Source organism: Oratosquilla oratoria, chromosome 43 (assembly GCF_046742065.1).
Source record: "Oratosquilla oratoria isolate Oo_2021 chromosome 43, ASM4674206v1, whole genome shotgun sequence".
In the NCBI taxonomy this organism is placed as follows: Eukaryota; Metazoa; Arthropoda; class Malacostraca; order Stomatopoda; family Squillidae; genus Oratosquilla; species Oratosquilla oratoria.
Genome location: NC_134819.1, coordinates 27,501 through 47,812, shown reverse-complemented (window position 1 = coordinate 47,812; position 20,312 = coordinate 27,501). Strand labels below are relative to the sequence as shown.

The following is a 20,312-nucleotide window of genomic DNA, read 5'->3' as shown; positions in this document are numbered from 1 at the left end:
GCCAGTTCCTTTCCTAGTGTATAATCTTGTGTCATCTTGTACTACGCCAGTTCCTTTCCTATTGTTTAATCTTGTGACATCTCGTACTATGCCAGTTCCTTTCCCAGTGTATAATGTTGTTATTTTTAAACCTCTTTGTAACACAAATTTTTCTGTATTGCCCTGAAGATGTGAACTACACGAAAGCGCTTGGAAATTACTGTTTTCTTCCCATTTCCTTATTGGTTACCAGCAAAATTTGTGGATCACGTGTTGTTTTTAGTGATCTTCCAGTACTTCTCGTCTGTTTACCCTGGACTGTCTCCTTTTGTGACAAGATTACCTTCTTCTCTGATCAAAGCACACAAAGAAAAGCTACGACTGAAATTTCTTCAAGACTGTCATAGTGAACAAGTGTTGCCTAAGTCAATCCTCCCTCAACGGCTTTTGAATATGTCGGACCGTCCGTTTGATAACTTCCAACATATCATTTTGGTTGAACATATAGAAATTAAGAAAGTTGAAGTGAAATAAGCATTCCGTATTACCAAAGCCAAGCCAAGAAAAAAAAAAAAAAAAAAAAAAAAAAAAAAAAAAAAAAAAAATCATAATTCTATTCCGGGTGAATGGAAGAATAAGTTATTGGATTATTGTTACGACCGGCTGAGAAAATCTCGTCTGGCTTTACAAAACAAATTGAAACGCAGGTTGAAATTATTGATTAAGAACAGTGGTTGGACAAAGGATGCAAATCCGAATTTTGTAGTGAACTTATCAGATAAACAACTTAGTGATGATGCCTCTTGTGCACTAGGTTATGGGTTAAAGTTCGCCTATTCCAACAAGGAGTTAGATTATGTAGAAATTGCTCAATCTTTTTCTTGGGCCACGAAAGACCTGTAGATCAGATGTGGGAAATATTTCAAAATACGCTCACTAAGATGATTCAAACTTACATTCCTTTTAAGGACAGACGTCCCCCAAATCAGGCTCGACCAAAGTGGCTCGACAAAGAAACTGAAAAAAGTATTGCTAAAAAGAGAAAGGCTTATAAGAAATATAAGTGCTCGGGTGCATCTAAGGACTATGAAAGTTATGTATCAATACAGAGAGATTTAAAAAAGACAATAAGAAAAAGAAAACGACAATACGAAATGAACATCGCTGATAAATCCAAAGAGAATCCCAAAGAATTCTATAGTTACATTAGAGATAAAAAGGTTGTTAAGAATCACATTGGTCCACTATTATCTGTTGACGGTCAACTTGAATATTCAAATGAAGGAATGTGTAATATCTTAAACAATTATTTTAGCTCGGTATTCGTAAACGAAACAACTCAAGGTGAATTCCAAACTGAAACCTGTGAAAAGTCTAAGGTAAACTCACTACGTTTGGCATCCAAGAATCTTAAATGAAATGAAAAATGAGATTGTTGTTCCATTAGAAATTATTTTCAAGAAATCCATCATATCCGGAGATGTCCCAAGAGAATGGAAGCTAGCTAACGTTACTCCCATATTCAAAAAAGGTGACAAAAAGAAACCTAATAACTATAGGCCTATAAGTTTGACTTCAATCGTAGGAAAAATAATGGAAACTATCATCAGATATGCTATCGAACATCATTTAGAAAGTAACCGTTTGATAAATGATAGCCAGCATGGTTTCAGACGGAAACGTTCTTGCGTGACTAACTTACTCGAATTCTACAACACAGTTATCTCGAATTATGACAAAAGAAACAATATAAATTTAATATATCTAGACTTTGCAAAAACTGTTGATACCGTCCCACACGAAAGACTACTTACTAGATTAGCTTTGCATGGATTAAGTGGTAGCCTATTAAGTTGGACTAGTAATTGGTTGAATGGTCGAAAACAGAGAGTTGTTTTAAATGGAAAAACTTCTGGATGGAAAAGTGTTGCAAGTGGAGTTCCTCAGGGTTCCGTTCTTGGGTCACTTCTATTCATAGTATATATAAATGATATAGACCATGGACTAAAATCTACTGTTTCCAAATTTGCTGATGATACAAAACTGTGCGGAGTGGCAAATGATCACTCAAACCAATTAGATATTCAAGAAGATTTAGATAAATTACAGCAATGGTCTGAAAAGTGGCTAATGAAATTTAACACAAGTAAATGCAAGGTAATGCACATAGGTAAAAATAACAGTAAGTACGATTACAAGTTATTTGGAAATTCGTTAACAAAAGTGGATAGTAAAAAAGATCTCGTCGTAATTATCAGTAACGACCTCAAATCATCCAAGCAGTGTATTTCAGCCTCTGAGAAAGCAAATAAGATTCTGGGACTGATTGCGCGATCTTTTGATTTCAAAAGTCCATCACTCATTAACAAGCTATATAAATCATTAGTTCGTCCACATTTGGAATATGCTGTTTTTTGTATGGTCACCGAATCTCATTAAAGACCTTGACAGACTGAAAAAAGTACAACGGCGAGCCACAAAACTGATTCCATATATCAAAAATATATCATACGAAAATCGACTAAAACATGAATCTGTTCTCCCTAAAAAGCGTAGACTCAGAGGTGACTTGATACAGGTCTTTAAAATTCTAAAGGGAATTGACAACATCAAAAGTGACCAAATTTTTACATTGAATGAGAATCAGACTAGAAACAATGGTCTCAAACTGTCCGGAAATAGATTCAATTTGGAAGTAGGTAGAAACAACTTTGCCAACCGTGTAGTTAATGAATGGAATAAACTTCCTGCACAGGTAGTGCAATGTAGTTCAGTTCGAAGCTTTAAGAATCAGTTAGATAAATACCTAAGTAAGATGCTGTAATGATTATAATTTATCTTATATTATTTGTTTTTGTTTTGTTATCATTTGTCTGTCTGATTTTCATTTATTATTAGTTATGTGTCAATCTATTATTATTTACTATTTACCTGTTTGTTTATTATTTAACTATACCTATGCATTTATTTATGTATTTTATTTGTTATTTACATTATCAGAGTTTTTATTTATTATTTATTTATCAATATGATTTTTTTTCGCATCCGACCTAGATATGGATCAAAAGGTCTCCTGTCGGCATGCTCCGCCTTTGTAATCCTTTGTAGGTACAGTGATTTATCAACCGAAGAAGTGAACATTTGTGAGGGCTTTATTTATGCTTCTTTGAGTAACCCATGATTATCCAATTGCCCAAACAGATTGATTAAGGCTTTAGAAGCTCTCAAAAAGGACAAATATTTACATATCACTAGAGCAGATAAGGCAAATGCGGTGGTCATTTTAAATAAGGATGACTACCTGTCTAAAATGGATGATCTTTTCTCCGATGACATGACATATGGCCAACGTAAGCCCAACGCACTTAATAAGGTGAACAGTGAATAAGAAAAAAAAAAAAACTTTGTTAAAAGGGGAAGATGAACTTATCAAACGCTTTTCTACCATCACTCCTTCTCTTCCCTATATGTATGGATTAGTAAAAGCACATAAACCGAATAATCCTATAAGACCAATTATTAGTTTTGATAAATCAATTTCTTTTAACTTATCCAAATGGCTAGTGTCCTTACTCAGTCCATTAGTTGGCACAATTTCTAATTCATCCATAAAAAATAATGTAGACTTAGTTCAAAAACTGAATGGTTTTAATATCAATTATAAATTTAGGTTAGTGAATTTTGATATTACTAGCTTATTCACAAAAATTCCAGTAGATGATTGATTTGTTTTTCTTACTGATTATTTGGATAAAATCTCACTTCCTTTGCCTTCTAATACTGTAATTGAACTCATCAAATTATGCGTAAAAAATTGTAAATATGAATTTAATGAGGTCGGGTCAAGGGGAGGGGCTTGCCAGAGAGGTCATTTATGAAATGGTGGCAGATCGTTTGGTCCTGTTATCCGGCTCGGTGACACCTTACAACATCACCAGTCCAGGAACCTTTTTTTTTTTAAATGCTGTGATTTTATATGTTATATTTGGATACACTCTTTAATGGCAATGAGAGTGAAGATCGATATGATTTCTTGTTTACATAGTTTGTATGAAAGTGGCAGTTGCCGACAAATCTATCGAATTAAACACCACAAGTGAGGACGGAGCCTTCATTAGTACGACGTTTTGCTTATTATAGCTTTTCCAAGTACACAGTCGTAATCTCAGTCATGTGTATTACGACTACGTACTTGAAAAATCCGTAACACGCAAAACGTCGAACTAATAAAAGCTCCGTCCTCACATGTTCTTTATTTCGATTGTTTAAATAGGTTCATCAAGCATTTTGAGATACCATGACCTCCCAAATTGTGATAAACAAAACAGCAATATACCTCGAATATATGACAGCTTTCCTTCTTGTTGAGATTAACGGTGCGATCAATATATCCCCACATAATTCTCCTTAGTCCTTCTCCTTTTAATTAACGAAGATATCTTATAACTGCAAGGTGAGTATTTAAGGAGGCTCTCCACTTCTCGTAGCGTCTTCGGTCGACATCCTCCTCCTGACACACATCTCCCCCTTGGTGTCTTGAGGCAACGCTGACATCAAACGAAGCTCGACTTGTGTCACTCGGTAAGAAACTTTGCAACACTCGCGAAGTCGCGCTTGCTCTTTGGGCCACTCGCCCAGTTTGTTGCTGATACGGTAACATCCGAGTTTCATTTTCATTTGCGTCTGACATTTTTGTTTAGCTGAAGAATAGACCCATAACTGGAGACCTTGGGATCTCCTTCATTCACTGGTCAATTCACTAGATAAATGAAGTAATCTAATGTCAGGCAAAACAAAATGTGTGATTTAGGCAATCAAGTTGACTGTGTAAAGACGACTTAAAGCACCACAAACACTGAATTTATTAACGTGTTAAGAATTTCACAATAATTAGAATAATAGTTCTACCTGTTGTAGTAACAAGTCTATTGGTCTTGGGTCGTTTTCAAGAAATAGAAAGTGACTAATATGTCACTGACTTTGCCTCAATTCAGCGCTTTGGGCTGTCATCCTGTTCTGTAGAGTTTTGTGTTCGATCACAACCACTACCTGTGACCTGCCTCATAAACAGAATACCTAGACACAAAAGTATAAGGTAAACCTGGGATCACAAGGGGAGGAATAGAGCCTGCGACTTTGAGAGCCACTGCTATTTCATATACTTTCTACAAGTCCATTAACACAATACATACCACTTGTTTCCTTATCAAATATTTTTTACAAATTTACATTTCTGTAAATACCCCTCTAATATATTCCATTACAAATATAATTTCACACTGTCATGTACTTTCTCCAGGTATATGAACACTAGATATAGTATTTTTCTCCTCGAAATATTTTAATAAAATTGCTTCCAAGTGAAAGGTTTGTTCACACACCCTTTACCTTTGTTAGGCCTCCCCCTATTTATCTCCCTGTCTTTTCTGTCATCTCCTTTATTTCTGTATCAGTATTCTTCGGTACATTATATGAAAGGCCTAACAAGATTTCCTCTGTAGTTATTGTATTCACTAACAAATGGAAGCAGGCAAGTGCTATAGCAAATAGCTGGTACAGAGTTATTAAAAAAACAAAGGCTGTGCAAAACACAAAGAAGCAGGCTTCAGGTAGTGACAGAAGATCTGATGGTGGAATATGAATTATTTATAATTATGAGTACAAACGCGCACCCAGGTCAACACATGCTCACCGGCCAAGCGAGATAGAGCATAGCTACTTGCTTAGGAGGTCGAGATGACGGCAGTTCGAACCCTGCCGCCAGGGCATGGTTAATTAAATTTCATGCTACAAAGCTCCCTGTAAGGAGGACCTTCCTAGGCTCTTATCAGGGGGAGTTCGCGACGTTAAACCAAATAAAAAACGTGCACATAATGCATATCGATTTTCAGAGCGAACAGTCACAAATAAAACGAAACTTTTGAAGTTGAACTGAGCACGTACAGGTGCAGGCACTGATACATCCAATGGCTTGAATATTTCTATATACACATTTCTGTGCTGGAAATCTGTGCGTATGTATTTAAAAATGCACATATATCTTATATGCCCCTAATGTATTCATCCTTTATAATTTCCTTTCTTTCCACCTAGAGTTGTTCGAGATTTTCGAGAGCTTACGAATTAGACAATATGTCTTACACGAACCCCTATGGAAACCACACTGTGGTGGATATAGTTCATGAGGACATGCTCCACCTCATCGACCCCCACTGGTATGGATACCCTCCCATGAACGAGCTGTGGTACGGCCTTGTCGCCTTCTTCCTCTTCGTTTGTGGCGTCCTTGCAGTCAGCGGTAACTTTATCGTCATCTGGGTCTTCATGTGCAGCAAGTCTCTCAGGAGTCCGTCTAACTACTACGTAGTCAATCTGGCTATCTCCGACTTTATCCTTATGGCTTGCATGTGCCCACCGCTGCTGATCAACAGCTACCACAGGACCTGGGTCTTCGGGCCAACTGCTTGCTACCTCTACGCTGGCATCGGCTCTCTGACCGGGTGTGCCTCCATCTTCACCATGTGTCTCATCTCCTACGACAGATATAATGTCATTGTAAAGGTTGGTGTGAATTATATATAAAACTAATTTCGTCCCTCAATATGGGTGCTCCTACAATAAATAGAATCAAGGGAATTTAGCCAGGGGGGAAATCTCTACAAGAGTATGGTAATGGGTTGAGTGTGACCTTAAAGAAATCTTTCGACACATTTGGGCACCTCCACAAATAATTGGAAAATTTTGTCTGGAATTAGTAGCATATCACGAGTACAAGATGTGTTTAAGTGCAGTAGTCTGTTGGATGCGTTCAATAGTAGCTTTCACATATTCGAACTCTGACATTATGCAATGCATTGCTCTAGTCGAAGTCTTATATAAAATGTGTAACGTTCTTCTCCCATTAGGGTATCGGTGGAAAGCCCCTGACGACTGGAAAGGCGATGGGGATGATCTTCCTCGTTTGGCTCACCTCTGCCGCCTGGACAATCGCTCCCTTCTTCGGCTGGAGCCGCTACGTTCCCGAGGGCAACATGACCGCCTGCGGAACCGACTACCTCCGTGGAGACATCCTCGACCTGACCTACCTGTGGTCCTACACGACCTGGTGTTACTTCCTGCCCTTCGTCTTCATCGTCTTCTGCTACTGGTACATCGTGGCAGCCGTCAGGAGCCATGAGCAGGCCATGAGGGACCAGGCTAAGAAGATGGGTGTCAAGTCCCTCCGAGGTGACGCCGACGCTCAGAAGAAGTCTGCCGACTGCAGGCTGGCCAAGATCGCCCTCATCAACGTTTCTCTCTGGTTCATGGCCTGGACACCCTACGCCATCATCAACATCGCTGGAATGGTCAACAAGCCCATGGTCACTCCTCTCTTCTCTATCTGGGGTTCCGTCTTCGCCAAGGCCAACACCGTCTACAATCCCATTGTGTACGCCATCAGTCATCCCAAGTACAAGGCAGCTCTTTACCAGAAGCTTCCTTGGCTACAGTGCACTGGTGAATCCGCCTCTGACGATAGCAAGTCTGTTGCTTCCTCAACCACCACCTCTGGAGAAGAAAAAGCCTAAGGGAGAATGTATGTTCCTGGACTGGATACCGACTTGATACTACGAGTTTTCAAAACAACGATATCGAACTGTGCATCATTCATCTTTACCCTAACCGTCTGCAGACGATCATTTCATTTTCCAATAAACCTAGCCCGAGCAATTTACGTTTGTGTTTTTTTTTTCTTTCTCCTTTTTATGTAACATCTGTATCTATGAGTTGTTTCATAAATTTCCATTATTTAATATTTGGAATGGATTGAGTTCTTGTCAGAAAAATAACCAGTATTTTTACACACACGTTGCATTAAACATACATATACCTAAGATCATACTGAAGGCAGCTTGGATTATTGGTTAGCATTCTTGCTTCGAACGTGGAGGACCCTTTTTCGATCCTGGGAAGGAGGAAAATGCTTTCTTGTTAGTGTCTGTCTCGGGGACGGTGATCCTGGCTCGAGCCCCTAACCAGTCCTAATCCGTAAAGTTGGATATCAGGGGTGACTTCATTTGTTGTTATGCACAAACATCCCAACACTTGCAGGGAACTTGATGACACATATATAACTTTTTCAAGCTGGAACAAGCTGGCTTGGTAAAGGTATATTGGCTGTAACCTCCACTCGGTGATAGGCTACCGATCCTACAGTGGGCCTTGAAGACTGATTAATACATATAGGATTCCGTGCGGCGAGCTGTCGTCTGGACGCGCGATTGAGGAATGACTCATAAAAAATTTTAAAGATTGCCTGAAGCCGTCTCTCAGCACATGCCAGATCGACCGTAGTCATTGGTTCATTTCGGTCACAGGGTGGAGACCCACCATCCATCAGGCTATCTCCTTTGAAGACGCTCACAGGACTCTGAAAGCTCTTTGCTTTGGGGTATTTCGTATATGAATACGGAACTAATCCGTTTAAGATAGGGCATGTATCTTCATATGAATGACAGAGATAAGTGGGCAAATATGATTACTAATAACCTTTGGGTGAACAATTTTTCTCTTATCAGTAAACAATTAAGATAATATGAATTAGATATAGCTCTTCTGATAAGGCCATTTTTCTGATAAGTGCGATTTAGAGCTCGTTCTCTTGGTATCATCTTATCATATGTATATCTTGCTGAGCTGAGAGACAATGCGATGCAATGTAGTTCGTAGATACTAGTGTGAACGTCTGGATGGTGATGATGCACAGGCATACCTTCTCTCCTTCAGCCAATTTTTACGTAAACTGAACACTTTAAACTTAATCCTCTGAAGCCAGTTGCGTTTATTCTGGAATCGCAAGCGCAGGTGTCAAGAACTTCCTTCCTCGTTGGTGGTCTGCAATTGTTCTTCAGTTCAGGTCGTCAAAGACCAATTCCAAGTCCAACCACCTCACAATGGGGTCAGACCATCTGAAGACTTCGCAGTTGTGGGTCCCGCGGGTGAACAAACCTACCTTAGGATTCTTCGCCACAAGTGGAACAATTATAGACCCAGGTAAAATTCTTCGGCTATGTAAAATTCTTTCTGTTTAGCTTGGTATTATGAATCAAGGGTAATGATTTCTATATCCGGATATGTGTTTGTTTGTTTGTTTGTTTGTTTGTTTGTGTGTGTGTGTGTGTGTGTGTGTGTGTGTGTGTGTGTGTGTGTGTGTGTGTGTGTGTGTGTGTGTGTGTGTGTGTGTGTGTGTGTGTGTGTGTGTGTGTGTGTGTGTGTGTGTGTGTGTGTATTTACCTAGTTGTATTTACCTAGCTGTATTTACATAGTTGTATTTTACGGGAAGGGGAGCTATGCCCGTGGTGTACCGTCTTCATATCTCATTTTATCTAGACTGTTTTTAAATTTATGTATTATTTTTGGCACATACCACTTTCTCATCTAACTTGTTCAAAAGGTCTATTACTCTGTTGGGAAAGCTGTTCTTTTTCAGGTCTCTTCTATAGCTGTCTTCCTTGATTTTCTTTCCGTGTCCTCTTGTATTTCTACTATCCCATTTTATTAGATCCTCTCTATCAATAGTTTCTATGCCTTTCATGATTCTATAAATAGTAATCAAATCTTCTCTCTCTCTTCATTGTTCTAATGTCTAGCTCGAGTATTGCTAGTCTCTCTTCATATGATAGTTCTGAGAGTGTTGGTGCCAATTTCGTAATTGGTCTTTGTATTCTTTCAAGTTTTGTTATACATTTTTTTGTACATGGTGACCACGTCGTCGCTGCATATTCCAATCTTGGTCTTATCAAAGTGACAAGTATTTTCTTCACAATTTCTTCGTCCAGGTATGTAAATGCCACTTAGATTGTTCTTAGTAAATTATAAGTTTCTCCAATTTTTTTTTTATATGTTTCTCAGGGGACATATTATCCATAATAATTACTCCTAGGTCCTTCTCATTTTCTACTTTTTTATTTCTTCTTCTCCCAATTTATATGATCCCGCTATTCTTTTTTTTTTTTTTTTTTTTTGCTTCTTCCAAATTCCATCATACTACACTTCTTAATATTGAATTCCATTTCCCACTTCCTACTTCCTTCCCATATTTTATTGAGATCACTCTGTAGCGACTCAATCTTCAATGTTCATTTTTTTTAACAATTTTGCATCATCCGCAAAGAAGCTTATATACCTTTCAATTCCTTTATCCATATTACTAATATATGTAGCAAACATTATTGGGGTCAGAACTGTTCCTTGTGGAACTCCACTTATCACTTCATCCCAGTTAGAGTGTTTGTCTCTTATCACCGCTCTCATTTTTCTTTCATGCAAGAAGTCTTCCATCCACTTCAGTAGTTTGTCCTGTATTCCTCCTGCAGTTTCTAATTTCTTAAGCAACTTCTTATGTGGCACCTTATCAAAAGCTTTTTTTCAGGTCTAGAAATGCACAATCAGCCCATTCGCCTCTTTCTTGTATTACATCTATTAGCCTTGAATAGAAACACATTAAGTTTGTGACACATGATCGTCCTTGTCTAAATCCAAATTGCCTTGGATTTAGTGCGTTGTTTTTTTCCAAATGCCTTACCCATCTAATTTTAATAATTCTTTCACACATTTTTGCTATCGTACTTGTAAGAGAGACCAGTTTATAGTTAGTTGGGCCTTCCTTATTTCCCCCTTTATATATTGGTACTATATTTGCTCTTTTCCAATCTTTTGGAACTTTTCCCTCCTACAATGAACTGTTTATTAGCCTATAAGTTTCTCCAAAATTTTTGTTTATATGTTTCTCAGGGGACATATCATTCATAATAGTAACTCCAAGGTCCTTCTCATTTTCTACTTTTTTATTTCTTCTCCCAATTTATATGATCTCGCTATTCTTTTTTTGCTTCTTCCAAATTCCATGACACTACACTTCTTGATATTGAATTCCATCTCCCACTTCCTACTCCATTCCCATTCTTTATTGAGATCATTCTGTAGCGACTCACAATCTTCAATGTTCACTTTTTTCAACAATTTTGTATCATCTGGAAAGAAGCTCATATAACTTTCAATTCCTTTATCCATATCATTAATATATATAGCAAACATTATTGGGGCCAGAACTGTTCCTTGTGGAACACCACTTATCACTTCATCCCAATTAAAGTGTTTGTCTCTTATCACTACTCTCGTTTTTCTCTCATGCAAGTCTTCCATCCACTTCAGCAGTTTGTCCTGTATTCCTCTTGCAGTTTCTAATTTCTTAAACAGCTTCTTATGTGGCACCTTATCAAAAGCTTTTTTCAGGTCTAGAAATGCACAATCACCCTATCCATCTCTTTCTTGTATTACATCTATTAGCCTTGAATAGAAACACATTAAGTTTGTGACGCATGATCGTCCTTGTCTAAATCTAAATTGCCTTGGATTTAGTACTTTTTTTTCAAATACCTTAACCATCTATTTTTGATCATTCTTTCACGAATTTTTGCTATCGTACTTGTAAGAGTGACCGGTCTATAGTTAGTTGGGTCTTCCTTGTTTCCCCCTTTATATATTGGTACTATATTTGCTCTTTTCCAATCTTTTGGAACTTTTCCCTCCTTCAATGAACTGTTTATTAGGCTATGTATTTTGGCTATTAGTTCATTCCTACATTCTCTCAAAATCCAGTTTGCTATTTCATCTGGTCCATGCAATTTTCTGACATCGAGGTTACTCAAGTGTTTCATTATTTCATTCCTTGATACTTCTATCTCTTTCATAGGGGGGACTTTCTTCTCCCATTCAATATCTCTAGGTTGCGTGTTCTCCATTGTAAACACCGATTTAAAGTGCTTGTTCATAATTTCTGCCATTTCTATTTCCTCTGTGTATTCAACTCCTCCTTGTCGTAGTTTCTCTAATTTTTGTTTGTTTTTCAGTGTGTTGTTGACAAATTTGTAAAATATTTTTGGTTGATCTTTACATTTTTCTATGACATCTTTTTCGTATTTTTTCTTTTCTTTTCTGCTCACTTGTATATATTCATTTCTGTAACTAGTATATATTTTCCATATTTCAGGTATTTTGTCTTTTTTCCATTTTATCCAAGCTTTATCCATTTTGTCTTTTAACTCCCTACATCTTTTGCTGTACCAGCACTTTACATATTCTTTTTCTTGCTTTTGTCTTGGGACATACTTTTCCAATCCTTCTTTATAATATTTTGTCTCAATATTCCATTTCTATTCTACTTTTGTTTCCTCCTTGTGTATTCTTTCCCAGTCTGCTTTTTGAAAGAATTCTCTTATTTTATCAAAATTTGTTTTTTCATACATCAATCTTCCCTTTCTATATTGTTCATTTTTTCATGTATTTTCCTCAATTAGACACAGTTCAACCAATATATGGTCACTTTTACTTATTGGTGTCTCACATTCAATCTTGTCCACTATTTCAGGTTCTGATGTGATTATTAGGTCCAGTCTTGATGGTTCTTCCTCATTTCTGTACCTTGTATCCATTGCGTCATTGTATGTCCTATAATCATATCAAGTAGTACATTTCCCCATAGGTCGTCTCCACCCTTCACTGTCATCTCTTCCCACCAGATTTCTTTACAATTAAAGTCACCCATTATAACTATTCTTCCTCCATCTTCCATTATCTTATTTAGTGTTATCCTTGTGTCTTCTAACATTCTTTTGTGTTTCCTCTCTTCCCACGAGGCCATTTTAGGAGGCACATAATTTACTACAAACTTCCTGTTCTTCCCATCCCTGTCCTTCACTTCCATCATAATCATCTCTATTCTATTCTTTCCATATGTGACATTCCTCACATTTATATCCTTCTCAGTCAAGAACATAACTCCACCCCCTTGTTTTACCTCTCTGTTACTAATCCAACAATTATATGCACCATGTCCTACACTGTTGGACCTTTCAATTTTGTCTCTACAATTCCCATTATGCTAGGTTCTTTTTCCTTCAGATAACCATTCAGTTCGTTCAAGCCTATTATTAATCCATCTATATTTGTGTAAGATACTTTTAATTTTCTGCTACTTCCATCGTGTTTTCTGTTTCCCTTCCGTTTTCCTCTGCTATGAACTATTTCCTCACTTTCATATTCACTACTCTCCAATAGAATTGATATTTTTCTGACTGTTCTTTTCTCGGTATTTCCTTAGCTTCCATTTTTTTTCTCACCCTCTCTTTCCTCTTTATTCATTTCTCTTTTTATCCATACCTGCTTAAATTGCTCACTGTTTGCTAGTTTCCCTGCTTTTGCTAAGATATTCTCTGCTGTCATTTGTGACATGAATTTGACCTTAATTGGTCTGGTCTTATCAATATTGTATTTCCCGATCATACATATTTCTTCTATTTGTATCCCCATTTCTGGTTCATCTGTTTGAACTACTTCTAATATACTATTTACTTTTTCCTTTTCCTCCTTTATTCTTATAGTCCTATTTAGATTATACTTCTCTTCCATCCCTAATATAATTATACATATTCTTTTGTCCGCTAAGTCTCTTACTATATTCTCCCTCTCTGTCATCACATTAATAACTGTGTCCTTGGTTTGTTCTTTCATCTGTTGTGTCACTATATCTCTAACTACAATTTTGTTGTTCTCTTGGATTTTTTTTCCAATCATGTACTTCTTTTGCTATGGACTCTTTTTTTCTCTTTATTCTTCTTCTTTAATTCCCCATTCTCATCTTTTATTTCTTTTAACTGTCTTTTTAATTCTTCTATTTCTTTAGTTAGGTTTTAATTCTCCTTCTTTAGTTCTTCTTGTTTATCGACTCTTTGGGTAACTATTTTTATCTGCTAAGTCTCTTACTATATTCTCATTCCCTCTCATCACTTTGATAACTGCCTTCAGTTTGTTCCTTCATCTGTTGTTTCACTATATCTCTAAATTCAATTTCATTATTCTCCTGAACCTTTTTCTAACCACTTACTTCTTTTGTTATGGACTCTTTATTTTCTTTATTATTCCTTTTTAATTCCTCATTCTCTTCCGTTACTTCCCTTAACTGTCTTTTTAATTCTTTTACTTCTTTAGTTAGATTTTGATTCTCTTTTCTAAGTTCTTCCAGTTTATCAACTTTCTCGGTAACTAGAATTAATTGGTTAAACCTAACCTTCCATTCTTCGTTAATTTGTTTTAGTTTCTCCTCTAGATTTACTAGTCGGGGGAGGTTGTCCGCTCCTCCCTCTTTAAATCCATAAAAGCAGCTATCATCTCTATCCATTGTGCTGATATTACCTATATTTCTGCTCTTCACACCTTTGCTTCCTTGTTGTTCGTCTGTATATTCTGCCCCCCCCTTTTGTTTACACTTCTCCTAAGATCCTGGGCCCATTCTGCACACTTTTTATATTCCTTTTCATACACAAGATCCAAGTACTTATCAGCAATATCTTTTCTGGATAGAGGAATATAACCTGGCATCAGGTTCTGAACCATCTTGAGATACTGAGGATGCTGAACAAGACGAAATGGTGAATTTGTAGCAAATATAATTCTTGCAGCTTCTTTTTCGATATTTTCCTTTTGAGAAGCAGAAGTTTTTATGATAAATCTGTCCAGAGATGTTGATGACTTCTAGAGGAAAATTATTTAGCAGAAGTGGCGCCTGTGGAGGAGTCTGATAGTGACCTTTTTAATGGTGGAGTCAGGTTTGCAGATAATTCAAGTGGAGCCGATGATGAAGGGATTGAAGCTGTTGATACAGATCCTGATATGGAAACAGAAAATTTTAGCATATTGCATAATCTATAAATGAATGAATACAGTGTGATTTAGGCTACTTTTGAGTACAGTAGTTATTTTTTTAGATAATGATCATATTCACACAAGCCACTAAATTATTTGGAAATAATTAACAGGATATGAAATAGGTGGGCTTGGAATTCAGCCCACACAGGATTCAGTCCACTTTTAAATTCACTAAAAATAATGGGTTAGTTGGGTTAGGTTAGGCTAAATCCCTTTGGGCTGAATCCCATGTGGGCTGAATTCCAATGGAACCTATGAAATATATTACACAATGTTGAATGAAATGAATAATAATCATCTAGGCCCCATTGGTGAGTGGATACAGTATATTATAGTGATTTAGTCATTATCCAAATTTAGAAGTAATGAAGTTGAAGTATCATCTCTTTAGGCCTTCACATTTTTATTGTACATGCTCTCCATTGTTCACCAAATTTATATAGTTGCGTATGAAAAGGGAGAAATGCACACAATATAAGTAAGATTATTTACCTGGGTCATCAATTTCTTCTTCTGTATGCTGTGGCTGACCTTGGCATTTATCTCTGTGAGATTTTAATCTTGACACAATGCCCTGTGGTTCCTGGCTGCAGTCTTCGCATTTAGCCTGGTACCCTTTGCCAGAAGTTGTTGGTAGTTTTTCAAAATAATTCCAGACAGGATAATTTTTTCTGCCTGAAGGAACCATTCTGCCAGGTCCAGAAGACATCCTTCCTGTTTGATTCCAAAGCAGTAACTGACTCAGTGAGAAGCTGTTTACCTAGAACAAGTTTCAACAAGAATTTTGTTGAAACTTGTTGAGGGATGCACAGTGATATATACTACATGTAGGCTTATACCATTCCTTGTATACTTGTGGCAAGTCTATATAACACTGCTCCTTATATTGATATGCTAAAAATGTCCTTTAGCAATCAGATAGCATATCAGATAGCAATCCCACAATATCTAAAATCTATAAGGAAAAAAGTAAACCAAATAAATCTGATTTAAATAAATATAAGAAATAAATTTTCTATATTTTTTACAAAGATAAAAATCGCTAACCCTGGTGTCCACTAACCTCATACAATAATACCTGTTAAGTCCGGCTAAAATTGGGATTTCAAAGCATAACAGTGCCTTAAAAATAGTTTCTTATTTCATTATAAAAGCTTATATTAACTTATACTGCATTGAATAAGTCAATAGTTGATATATTTGTCCTATATACTATGTTAGGTTTCTAGTTTTGATATATTTGTCCAATATAAAATGTTAGGTTATAAAGAAAACAATGGCCTCTCCTAGCGGAACCAGGAATCTGGGTGAGCACGTCCTGTGTAATAGTAGTCCTTGGTACTTATATATATACATGTATATATATATATATATATATATATATATATATACATATATGTATATATATACATATATATATGTACAAGTATATATATACATAAACATATATATATATATGTTTATATATATATGCATATATTTATATATACATATATATATTTATATATTTATATATATATATATATACACATACTTATATATATACATATGTATATATATATACACATATATATTCATATATGTATATATATATATGTATATATATGTATTTATATACATATATATATATATATATACATATATATATATATATGTATACATAATAATAATAGATCAATAAATAAAAACTACAATAAAGTAAATAACAAATAAGGTATATAAATAAATGCATGGGTATATTTAAATAACAAACAAACAGGTAAATAGTAAATAATGATAAATTGGCATATAACTAATAATATATGAGAATCAAACAGACAAATGATAACAAAACAAAAACAAATAATATAAAAGAAATTATAACAATCACAGCATCTTGCTTAGGTGTTTATCTAAATGATTCTTAAAGCTTCAAAATGAACTACATTGCACTACCTGTGCAGGAAGTTTATTCCATTCATTATCTACACGGTCGGCGAAGTTGTTTCTACCCACTTCGAAATTAGATATATTTTCGGACAGTTTGAGACCATTGTTTCTTGTCTGATTCTCATTCAATGCGAAAATGTTGTCACTTTTGATGTCAATTCTTTTTAGAATCTTAAAAACCTGTATCAAGTCACCTCTGAGTCTACGCTTTTTTAGGGAAAACAGATTCATATGTTTTAGTCGATTTTTATATAATTTACTTTTGATATTTGGAATCAGTTTTGTGGCTCGCCGTTGTACTTTTTCCAGTCTGTCAACGTCTTTAATGAGATTCGGTGACCATACGGAAACAGCATATTCCAAATGTGGACGAACTAACGATTTATATAGCTTGTTAATGAGTGATGGACCTTTGAAGTCAAAAGATCGCGCAATCAATCCTAGAATCTTATTTGCTTTCTTTGAGGCTGCGATACACTGCTTGGATGATTTGAGATCGTTACTGATAATAACACCGAGATCTTTTTCACTATTCACTTTTGTTAACGAATTTCCAAATAACTTGTAATCGTACTTACTATTACTTTTATCTATGTGCATTACCTTGCATTTACTTGTGTTAAATTTTATTAACCACTTTTCAGACCATTGCTGTAATTTATCTAAATCTTTTTGAATATGTAATTGGTTTAAGTGATCAATTGCCATTCCGCACAGTTTTGTATCATCAGAAAATTTGGAAATAGTAGATTTTAGTCCATGGTCTATATAATTTGTTTATACTATGAATAGAAGTGGCCCAAGAACGGAACCCTGAGGAACTCCACTTGTAACATTTTTCCATCTAGAAGTTTTTTCCATTTAAAACAACTCTCTGTTTTCGATCATTCAACCAATTACTAGTCCAACTTAATAGGCTACCACTTATTCCGTGTAAAGCTAATTTAGTAAGTAGTCTTTCGTGTGGGACGGTATCAAAAGCTTTTGCAAAGTCTAGATATATTAAATTTATATTGTTTCTTTTGTCATAACTCGAGATAACTGTGTTGTAGAATTCGAGAAAGTTAGTCACGCAAGAACGTTTCCGTCTGAAACCATGCTGGCTATCATTTATCAAACGGTTACTTTCTAAATGACGTTCGATAACATCTCTGATGATAGTTTCCATTATTTTTCCTACTATTGAAGTCAAATTTATAGGCCTATAGTTATTAGGTTCCTTTTGTTACCTTTTTTTAATATGGGAGTAACGTTAGCTAGCTTCCATTCTCTTGGGACATCTCCGGGTATGATGGATTTCTTGAAAATAATTTCTAATGGAACAACAATCTCATTTTTCATTTCATTTAAGATTCTTGGAGTTTCTCTGTACACCTTTTATTTTTTCTTTTGTTATATTTAACCGTAATGAGTAAGTTTACTCTAGACTTTTCACAGGTATGAAGCTTATAACACCCCTCACCCTCACCCTCCTCCGCCACCACATTTTACCCCGCGTCTGAATAATGCCATCAGTCCACGTACCCTCTCTTTTCTGTGTTTCTGCAGCTTATAAGCCCCCTTCATCCTCTGTCTTATGTACTTTTCTGAAGAGGGCTACAGTTGATAGCCGAAATATAGGAATATTCTTTCATTCGAAGTTTATTTTCTCCGACTGTGGGTTTACTGTGTGTCATTTACAAATGTGCTACATGTAGTAGCACATTTGTACATTTCTGTTTATATATATATATATATATATATATATATATATATATACATATATATACATATATATATATATATACATATATATATATATATAATGCGTGTATATGTATTGCACATGGTCTTTGAATGAGCCATTCTGAAGATGCAGGATTCAATTCCAGACATGAAAGTTCTGAGGTGTGCCTACCAGGATGAGATGGAGGACATCCCTGAAGGTTCTCTTCCCCTCCACCTCTTAATGGAGATCGAGAAGAAAGGAGATAAGGTGGCCTTGGTGGGTATTGTTTGCATATATATATTTTATGTGAACATTTTCATGTCAATTCTTTCATGTAGAAACAATATATAGAGAGAACGATAGAGAGACAGAGCGAAAAGGAGAGAGTGAGAGGGAAAGATCTCACAACCTTACATGAATAGAGTTTGTCATTCTGTAATAAAGGAAATGTGCGAGATGTCTATGAACGTATAGATGTATATGTATATGTATATGTATATGTATATGTATATGTATATGTATATGTATATGTATATGTATATGTATATGTATTTATATATATATACATATATATATATATATATATATATATATACATATACACACCACACACACACACACACACACACACACACACACACACACACACACACACACACACACACACACACACACACACACACACACACACACACACACACACACACACACACACACACACACACACACACACACACACACACACGCGCGCGCGTAGGTCGAAGTGACAACGTAGTTTGGACTCCGGAAAAATCTACAATTTTCGAGGATATCAACGACGAGGGAGTACATGTGTTGTATCAATAGGGAAGGAGAAAGCTCGTGGTGTAGTGAGAAGGTGAAGAAAAAGGAGGGGAGGGATTACTGAGGAAAATGGAAGGAAATAAGGAAGGGGAAGAATGGGCCCAGGAATTCAGACGGTATGTCAACAAGAGAGGGGCAGACGACAGAGGTGACATCGAAGAGATTAGTAAAAATTAGAAATATAGATAAGAGCAGCGCAATGGAAGGTGAAGATGATTATTTCCATGGATTTAATGAGGGAGGAACCTCCCCCGACTAGCGAATCTAGAGGAGAAACTAAAAGAAATGAACGAAACTTGGGAGGTTAGGTTTAACCAATTAACGCTAGTTACCCAAAGAGTTGATAAAGTAGAAGAACTAAAGAAGGAGAATTAAAACCTAACTAAAGAAATAGAAGAATTAAAAAGACAGTTAAGAGAAGTAAAGTATGAGAATGAGGCGTTAAAGAAGAAGAATAAAGAAAAAAAAGAGTCCATAGCAAAAGAAGTAAGTGGTTGGAAAAAAGTACAAAAGATCAATAAAATGGAATTTAGAGACATAGTGGAACAGCAGATGAAAGAACAAACTAAGGACACAGTTATTAAAGTGATGAGGGAGAAGAAGAATATAGCAAGAGACTTAGAGGATAAAAAGAAATGTATAATCATAATAGGGATGGAAAAGAAGAATAATCTAAGTAGGGCTACAAGAATAAAGGAAGAAAAGGAAAAAGTAAATAAGATATTAGAAGTAGTTCAAGAAAATGAATCAGAAACAGGGAAAGAAATAGAAGAAACATATAGAATAGGGAAATACGATACAGATAAGTCCAGACCAATTAAGGTTAAATTCAGGTCACAAACGACAGCAGAGAATATCTTAGCAAAGGCAGGGAAACAAGCAGACTGTGAGCAATATAAACAGGTATGGATAAAAAGAGAAATGAATAAATAGGAAAGAGAGGATGAGAAAACAAAAAGACTAGAAGCTAAGGAAAAACCGAGAAAAGAACAGAGTCAGAAAAATATAAATTCTATTGGAGAGTAGTGAATATGAAAGTGAGGAAATGGTTCATAGCAGAGAAAAACGGAAGGGAAACAGAAAACACGATGGAAGTAGCAGAAAATTA

General features: G+C 35.9%; 2 protein-coding genes across 2 annotated transcripts in view; both read left to right on the top strand.

The window, feature by feature from the left end:
* Positions 1-4,414: 4,414 nt before the first annotated feature.
* Positions 4,415-7,691, top strand: LOC143022090 (rhodopsin-like). The gene is made up of 3 exons (XM_076180069.1): positions 4,415-4,560; positions 6,073-6,540; positions 6,885-7,691. The coding sequence occupies exons 2-3, from the start codon at positions 6,112-6,114 to the stop codon at positions 7,545-7,547; spliced, it is 1,092 nt and encodes a 363-aa protein (XP_076036184.1). The 5' UTR covers positions 4,415-4,560; positions 6,073-6,111; the 3' UTR covers positions 7,548-7,691.
* Positions 7,692-8,663: 972 nt separating this feature from the next.
* The window catches only part of LOC143021924 (uncharacterized), a gene marked incomplete at its 3' end in the record, with an annotated part of 34,913 nt that continues 23,264 nt past the window's right edge, over positions 8,664-20,312 (top strand). The window contains 2 exon segments of the mRNA XM_076179788.1: positions 8,664-9,012; positions 18,525-18,637. Coding sequence (XP_076035903.1) covers positions 8,913-9,012; positions 18,525-18,637 — 213 coding nt within the window.

Coding starts and splice junctions, on each gene's coding strand:
- LOC143022090 (XM_076180069.1), top strand. CDS start 6,112: ATGTCTTACACGAACCCCTATGGAAACCACACTGTGGTGGATATAGTT. Junction 6,541..6,884: donor GATATAATGTCATTGTAAAG/GTTGGTGTGAAT, acceptor TTCTCCCATTAG/GGTATCGGTGGAAAGCCCCT.